This window comes from Octopus bimaculoides, chromosome Z, assembly GCF_046866305.1.
Source record: "Octopus bimaculoides isolate indiv1 chromosome Z, ASM4686630v1, whole genome shotgun sequence".
Taxonomy (NCBI): domain Eukaryota; kingdom Metazoa; phylum Mollusca; class Cephalopoda; order Octopoda; family Octopodidae; genus Octopus; species Octopus bimaculoides.
Genome location: NC_142944.1, coordinates 47,843,955 through 47,853,229, shown reverse-complemented (window position 1 = coordinate 47,853,229; position 9,275 = coordinate 47,843,955). Strand labels below are relative to the sequence as shown.

The following is a 9,275-nucleotide window of genomic DNA, read 5'->3' as shown; positions in this document are numbered from 1 at the left end:
AATCCATATCATTCTCAAAGTACATCTTAATCACTAATTTTCTTCTTCAGTAGCAGAAAATACTTCAGCTCTAATTATTGATTTATTGGCAAAAAAATTCACAAGTAACACACTACAGAATGTAACCAATAGAATCAGTCTCCTCCTCCTCCTCCATTCATTGCTTCTACAACACAAATCTGTTCCCTTGCAGAAGCTTTTACATACCACCTATATTTGGCACATCTACACACCGTGTTACCAAATCCTCAAACCATAATCACCTCAACTAATCCTTCATCTCCAAAATGTCAATCCTCTAGAATTTGCCTCTTATTCACATTGTTGCTGTAGACATTGATTTACATAGGTTCAACCAAGCATTGACTTTGCAATCAATTGATCTCACCTTAGAAGACCTGTGACTAAACCATGAAGAAACAGAGAAAAACAAAAATCTTAGATATAAACACAACAGATATGATGTACAGCAGGAATTTTATTTTGTGAATTAGAACATGAGAAATGATTTAAAACTGAAACCAAGTACCCTGCTTATGCACAAAGGGGAATTTGGTACATTTGAATTAGGTACAAATCGGGCATATCAGTGGTAACATTGAAAAATAAAATAAGAGAGAGAGAGAGCGGGAAAGGTTTCTATTTTGCGAATTGATCAATGATTTAAATAAAGACCATGCAGTCTGTGCCAACAAGACGACAAATGACAGTTCTCTTATCAGGGACTGACAAAACATGATTAGTCGAGGACATAGAGTAATCTTTATGGAGAGCACAAGAAGAGTTTACAAACAGAAAACATGTCTTGTGAACAGAGAACTTGGCAAATGGGGTAGATGGAACAAAAAAAAAAAATGAACACATGAGCTATGAGAACGTATTGCAACAGTGAATGCCAACAGGAGCAAAAGTAAAAAAGAAAACAAAAACATTTAGCGCCAACAAATGTATATGTAAAATAATAACAAAGACTGCAAAGAAGTGGAAGAACTAAAACAAAAACATACACACGTGTGTGTGTGTATATATAGAAAAATACATGTGCATACATATACACAAACATACAAATAAATATACAAGTATATCTATATATCAATCTATCTATCTATAAATATATCATCATCATCGTTATCATGACTTAATGTCCATTGTCCATGCTGGTATGGGTTATATATATATACATATAGATAGATAGACAGATACATAGATAGATAGATACATAGATATATGCACACATAAAAGAAACATACACATGAAACATTGATCGTCACTGAGTTGAAAGGCGTGTGGATGGTAGAGCATCCACATTTCTTCTGACTTTCCACCAAATCAGTAATGGTTGTTTGTAGCAAACATTTCGTCATAAAAACAAACTCCAATTACACGTGGAGGATATTGCAAAAAAAAAAAAAAAAAAAAAAAAAAATAATAATAATAATAATAAAGGACATTTCTCCAAAATGTTTTACTATATATATATATATATATATATATATATATATATATATATATATATATATATATATATATATATATATATATATATATATATATACACACATATATATGTATATATAATATATATGTATATATATAACCTCCAGAATCTATATAAAGGGGAGTGGGAGTAAACATGAGTTTATTTTAGTCTGTCAAACACAAACTGCCCTGCTTCCAAAAAAAACAATCGACTCATTACATACAGTTCACAAGTAGCAATGAGTAGCTGGTAGTGATGATAACATTCTTTTATATTCCAAAACTCAGCCTATGATAAACATACATGCACACTCACTCATTCTAACACATGCGCAAACACACATGAAAATTTCCCCGCGGAAAATGAAATACTCCAATCTACTCCCGATTAAAAAATTCCACTCGTCGAATGTGAAAGTTTGTTTAGGTGAGATATAATCGATGGTAATCGTTGGCACCGAACCCAGCATTGCACTTGGGGCATTTACGCTGGCGAGTCTCATAGCGCGTCTTTAGACATTCTAGGCAAAACACATGGAAGCACTTGGTCAGCACAGCATCCTTACGCTTGACCTTGCAGGACGGACAGGTCAGTTGCTCCTGCAGAGAGAGAAAGAAATAGAAAATTACTATATGAATATCATTATATGCATAACATATATTTACAAACACACACATATATATATATATATATATATATATATATATATATATATATGTGAGTATATGCATATATACGTACATGTATGTACATACCTACATCTACATGTATATATAGATGCATATCTGGGTATAGGACATCACAAAAAACGTGGACAAAATGAAAAACAGAACATAAACAGAGCACAGAAAACAAACAGGCCACATAGAGAATATTTCCTTCATCAGCTGCCCCTATTCTAAACTAAGCGCTTCGAAGAATTAGGGCACATATCTATCTATCTATCTATGTATATATATATATAGATAGATAGATTGATAGTATTTTTTTCTTTATTCATGGTTTAACTAGACTACCATTGGTTTTGTTTCATGTTGAGAGAGATATCTCTCAATTATTATTCAAGTTTGTCACATGGGATGTTCATCTACAACATGGAGATGAATGTCCCATTCTCATTGTTTGATATTAATGTGGATATATATACATATATATACATCAGGTGACTCCACTAGCCTGATCGATTTCATTTTCACCAGACAGCAGGATGCATGGTTGCTCTTAAATACAAAGACCCTCCCTGGTGAAGAATGTAACCCCCAGCATAGACTAGTCATTAGTGACTTTAGACTCAAGGCCAGAAGGATGCCTAAAACCAGACCAATCTGGAAAAGAAGGACTTGGAAGCTTAGGCACCCTTCACATGGTCAGAGATTTAGGGGTATCTTTACCGAGAAATTTGATGATAAGGAGGAAGAGCGACAGTGCTGTGACATAGAAGGCAGCTGGGAATTCCTGTGAGACAACTTGCTGAGTGTCACAGACCACATCTGTGGCTGGTGCAAAGTCCCTCCCAAACCCAGAGTAACATGGTGGTGGAACAATACTGTAGACAGGGCCATTAGAGCAAAGAAATAGGCCTGGAATGCTTGGAAGAGTGGGGTAGCAGGAGAATGCATCAGATAGTCAAAAGGGAAGCTAAGAGACAGGTATATATAGCCAAGGGAGTAGCAGAAAAGAAGTTTGCCAATGTTCAGTGACATGAGGACGACCAAAGAACTGAAGTATCTCGGATTGTAAGACAGAGTGTGAGAGAAAACCATGATGTCATAGGAGAGAAATGTGTCTGCATGGATGATGCTGCCCTTGCGTTCTGCAAAGAAAAAGGCTTGGAGAAACCATTATGAAAGATTGCTGAATGTGGAGAAAGAATGAGAGGAGGAGAGTCTGCCAAAGGTTGACCCAATTGAGGGACCAGCTGTCTGAATTGACAGTATCCTTGTAGATAAAGCAATTAAGGATATGAAGACAGGGAAAGCACCTGACCCATCAGGAATCACTGCTGGGATGCTTAAAATAGTGGGCGGTGTGGGTTATGGTCTTGTCACCCACAGGTAGTTCATGAAGGAGACATACTCAATGACTGGTGTAACAGCACCATAGTCAACTGCAACAAGGGGAAAGGTTATGCTTTAGATAGAAATAACTACAGGGGTACCAAATTATTGGATCAGGTGATGAAAGTTACAGAGAGGATCATAGCCCAACTAATTAGGGAGAGAGTTAGCCTAGATGAGATGCAGTTTGGCTTTGTGCCAGGCAGAAGCACCACTGATGCTATATTTCTGGTAAGGCAGCTGCAGGAGAAATACCTAGCCAAAGATAAACCTTTGTACATGGCTTTTGTTAACTTGGAGAAAGCCTTTGACAAGGTCCCTCAATCTCTTATCTGGTGGCCAATGCAGAAACTGGGGATAGATGAGTGGCTGGTAAGAGCTGTACAAACTTTGTACAGGGATACTGACAGTAAGGTGAGGGTCAGCAACAAGTATAATGAAGAATTCCAAGTAAATGTAGGGGTTCACCAAGGATCAGTCCTCAGCCTCCTCTTATTTATTATAGTCTTCCAGGCAATAACAGAGGAATTCAAGAGAGGCTGCCCCTAGGAGCTCCTCTATGCTGACGACCTTGTTCTAATAGCCGAGTCACTGCCAGAACTGGAGTTGAAGTTTAGGGTGTGGAAGGAAGGTCTAGAATTGAAGGGCCTTAGGGTTAACCTAGCCAAAACCAAAGTCTTGGTAAGTAGGAAGGCTGTCAAATCACAACCCACTTCAGGTAGATGGCCCTGTTCAATTTGTAGAAAAGACGTGGGTAGAAACTCCATATGATGTACCTGGTGTAAGCTGTGGACACATAAAAGGTGCAGCAATATCAAAAGAAGATTAACCAGGAAGCTAGTTTTTGTGTGTGGCAGATGCACTGGGGCAATAAACACTGAAGATGTACAGAAAAAAGATTGCATCACATGCCAGGGGAAGAAACTAGAAGTAGTTAATAGTTTCTGCTACCTAAGCATCCAAGTCTGTAGTAGGGGTGGATGCTCTGCGAGTGTAACGACTAGAGTAAGAATAACCTGGGCAAAGTTCAGGGAGCTCCTACCTCTGCTGGCAACTAAGGGCCTCTTGCTCAGGGTGAAAGGTAGACTGTATGATGCGTGTGTACAAACTGCCATGCTACACGGCAGTGAAACATGGGCCGTGAATGCTGAGGACATGCGTAGGCTTGAAAGAAATGAAGCTAGTATGATCCACTGGATGTGTAATGTCAGAGTGCACACACGACAGTGTAAGCACCCTGAGAGAAAAGTTGGATATAAGAAGCATCAAATGTGGTGTGCAAGTGAGGCGATTGCGCTGGTATGGCCATGTGTTACGTATGGATGAGGATAGCTGTGTAAGGAAGTGCCACTCCCTAACTGTAGAAGGAACCTCAAACATTGAGCCTCACAGAGGCAATGACAGGAGACCAGGACTTTTGGAGTTACACTGTGATTGAGAAGACCCAGCAAGCGAAGTGAGATCGCAGCCATGCACGTCCAGCCCTGTTAAGAATACTCTTGATGCATTGAGCGATATGATATGCTTGAGGAGACCTGTTGAGTCAAGTAAAACCAGTATCGTTGCTGGAGCTGGTGCCCCTGACTGGCTCCCGTGCCAATGGCACGTAAAAAGCATCATCTGAACATGGTCAATGCTAGGTCTGCCTGACTGGCTCCTGTGCCAGTGGCATGTAAAAAGCACCAACCGATTGTGACCAATACCAGTACCCCTTGCCTGGCTCCTGTGCTGGTGGCATGTAAAAAGCACCATCTGAATGTGTTCATGGCCAGGCCAGCCTTACTGGCTCCTGTGCCGGTGGCACGTAAAAGCACCCATTACACTCTCGGAGTGATTGGCGTTAGGAAGGGCATCCAGCTGTAGAAACCTGCCAGACCAGATTGGAGCCTGGTGCAGCAGCTGGCTCTCCAGACCTCAGTCAAACCGTCCAACCCATGCCAGCATGGAAAATGGATGTTAATTGATGATGATACACACATATGCACACAATCACCATACAAAGACAGGAAAGCCATTGGCCTGGCTGATCAAGGTTGACTCGAGAACTTACCTTGTACTCTTTTATCTCCTCCATGAGAACTTCATCAGCAGCACCAGCCATCTCTATTTTCTTTGAACGCTCAAGCTTACGTCGAAGGCTTGCTACTTCCTCCTGCAAGATCATGAATACAGATTAATAGCATTGAGTGGTAAAAATAGTAAGGTATGATAAAAGGACACAATGGGTAGGAAGCAAATATGTTTAGGCATATCTTCCATTTATATATGTTACCTTTTACTTGTTTCAGTCATTAAACAGCAGCCATGCTGGAGTACTGCCTTTATTGATTTTCAAACCTTATTGGATTCTCATCAGAGGTGTCTCCATTAATTTGACTATACACAGGTGCAGGTAAAGATATCACTTTGCAGTTGAAGAATTAGAGCTTACCTGCATCCGTTTAAATTTGAATGATTCCTTCTCCAAGTGTGCAGTCTTTTCGGCAACAGCAACTTGGGCCTCTTTCAACTGTGATTGATATTTATCAAGGCGCAACTTCAGATCAGCTGCTGCCTGAGCACTTTCGACTGCTTTTCGTTTGTGCATCTCCATGGCTTGTTGACGTAGGCTGAAAATCCAGAAATAGAAGGAACAGTTCAAGCTGAATACATACATATGTATATAAAAATATATGCATCTAAATTTATTGGGGCAGCAATATAATCATTTTTGACCATGTCTCTATGGGCAGACCTGAAGGCATGTAGTGAGGTTGTCCAGAAAAGGCATTGGTTAAAAGTGCTTATATTCTAAATTTACTTTTTAAATTTCAAAATTAATTAAAAGCGATTTTTCAAATTTATATTAATGGGATGTAGGTAATTTTAACTTGTGTATATCTGATATGCTTTTATAATTACTTTTGTATTGAATAATTATTGATAGATCTAGATTAGCAGCAATCAATGCTATTATCACCAGCTCAAAATCTAGGTTTTGGGGTCTTGTTTTTTGTAACTTTTGGTGAGCCAGGTGCAACCACAAGAAGGTAAAAATCCCTGCTATTAATTTGATGTGGATATCAAATGATTGAATCACAACATATATTTAAATTAAACATGAAAAAAAATTGAAATATCATCATCATTTACATGGAAAAATTGAAATATTATCTTTCAGTATTTTATAATTAAATTATTAATTGACACATTATTAATTATCTTATAACAGCAATGCCTGGAAAAATCATGGATTACATGGAAAAATGTGAACATGAAAAATAATATTCTTAAAGCTATAAACCTAGAAAAGTACAGGACAAGTTATTACTTTTAATAAAGTAAAGAATAAGAAACTTTTTTACTTAAAATATTGCAGCTAAAATTTAAAATTTGAATATTAAAAATGATTTTATTATAGTTTACAAATAACACTATACTTATTTAAGTAGAATTTGGCTAATTTACTACCTTAAATACAGAAAAAAGTGACTAATCAGACAAACATACAAATTAGCTGAAAAGTTTTGTACAATAAATTTAAAAGATGAGAACTGTAAAGAGTGATAAATTACAAGAACTGGCTAATAAGCTGATGATTAATTAACTGAATTTTATTGTAATTACAAAAAGTAATTTTAAAAAATGAAAAATTAGGGGAACTGTCTAATTAGCTGATGATTAATTAACTGCACTCTATTGCAATAACAAAAGATGCAAAAATTTATACCTTAGAATATTTAAAAAATAAAATCTAAAAAGTATTACATAAATTTTAAATTTTTATATATGTAAATTGGAATTGTACTTATAAATAGTAATCAAATTCTTTAGTAATAGCTTGAATAAAATTCTATTTATTTAATAATTAATTATTTGCTATATTTTAATAGTATATTATAAAATTTTTTTAAAATCTAGCTTTAATTATTTTATAATTATTTTATGATGTACAATGATTAATTAAAAAATTTTGTATTTTTTGCTAACAATTAATTATAACTTGTGTAATTTTTAGTTTATAATATTTTCAAATTTTATTCTTTGCTGCATTATTTTAAGTAAAAAGTTTCTTATTCTTTACTTTACTAGAAGTAATAGCTTTTCCTATACTTTTCCAGGTGTAATAACTTGTCCTGTACTTTTCCAGGAGTAATACCCACTAAGTTATGATAAAACACACTTGCCAAGATACCATGTGACAGGTTTGAACCCAGGACCACAAGACTACAATATGAATTTCTTAACCATACTGCCATGCTGCCTTGAATAATGAACACAGACACACACACACACGCATGCATGCACACATACACTCATACCTGAGTTCTTTTTCAACTGTAGCAAGGTTGTTCTGCAGGATGCGTTCTTTCTCTTCAAGCTTTCGTACCACTTGGTTCTGTGCCTGCACTTGACCATGAAGCGTAGCTACTTGTTCTGCAGAACTATCCTTCTCTTCACGTAGCAATTTATGTATCTGGTTCGATTTGATGCGCTGCACACAAATAGACACACGAGAAAGTGAAAGAGACATGAAAGAATACAAAAGTAAGAGACAAAAAAAAACTAGGAATTTAATTTAATTTAAGAAAGTTTGATAATTCTACAAGAGCCAAATTGTGTGTGTGTGTGTATGTTGAAAATGAAAAAAGAGGATGGATCCTGTTCTGGTTTTGATGATGATTGATATATATATATATATATATATATATATATATATATATATAGCTATAGATATAGATATATAGATGCAGGTACACACACAATCATCAGCAAAACCAGAACAGGATCCATCCTCTTTTTTCATTTTCAACATACATAATTAAATAAACGTCTTTAGCTTTAAATAGTATAGCTTTAACTATTACACCGGTTAAATATGTACTAATTTTATCTTCATTATTATTTTAAACTTAAACTTCGTTCAACTTGTATTTAAAACAATGATAATTTAGGTAAGATGTTTTTTGTATATAATATACATGTTATTATAATGGAGGAAGGGATGATTATTGAATGGTTATTATTTTGATATTATGATATTTTTTAAATAATTTTTCTATCTTTATATAATAAGTATTTCATATTAATTCATTTGGTACTTATTGTTGGTTGAGATATATATCTAATTATTGTTCTACTTACGATCTGACGAGTAGCTATATTTTTGAATAGAACTTATTTTCGATAATTTCAATTGATTTTAATCGATTTAAATTTCTTTTCTATTTGAAAATTGGTTATGAAACACGTGTAATCTTTTTATTATATTTATCTTATGATATTTACTTTACTTTATATTATACTCATTTATTGTGCTTTTAATTATTAATTTTTCTATATGTGATAGTGGATTTTCATCGATGAGTTCTTGAAAATTGGTTATTTTCCCTAAAACTATATATATTTTATATATACTTTATCTATAAGGCTCAATTTAATTTTAATTTTTATAAATTGATTTTAATTGAGTTTTTTACCTGTAATTTTGGATTTTGTCCCTAATAATATTATTATATATATATATATATACATACATACATGTTTGTATATGTATATGCATGTGTATATAGATATATACACACATACAAAACATGTTTGTATAGACAGATGTCCTCATCACCATCCTCGTTCAACGTCCGCTTTCCATGCTAGCATGCGTTGGACGATCTGACTGAGGACTGGTGAAACCAGATGGCTACACCAGGCTCCAATCTGATTTGGCAGAGTTTCTACAGATGGGTGCCCTTCCTAACGCC

At 35.3% G+C, this 9,275-nt stretch overlaps 1 protein-coding gene across 4 annotated transcripts in view; it reads right to left on the bottom strand.

Moving 5' to 3' along the window:
* Window positions 1–1,593: 1,593 nt before the first annotated feature.
* Window positions 1,594–9,275, bottom strand: part of LOC106875949 (E3 ubiquitin-protein ligase Bre1) — a 50,278-nt gene continuing 42,596 nt past the window's right edge. For all 4 annotated transcript variants that reach the window (XM_089365254.1, XM_089365252.1, XM_089365253.1 and 1 more), the window contains 4 exons: window positions 7,839–8,011; window positions 5,969–6,146; window positions 5,588–5,689; window positions 1,594–2,079 (listed from right to left, as the gene is read on the bottom strand). In XM_089365254.1, the coding sequence (XP_089221380.1) occupies window positions 1,903–2,079; window positions 5,588–5,689; window positions 5,969–6,146; window positions 7,839–8,011 (630 nt within the window). In that variant the 3' untranslated portion in view covers window positions 1,594–1,902. The remainder of the gene's footprint in view (window positions 2,080–5,587; window positions 5,690–5,968; window positions 6,147–7,838; window positions 8,012–9,275) is intronic.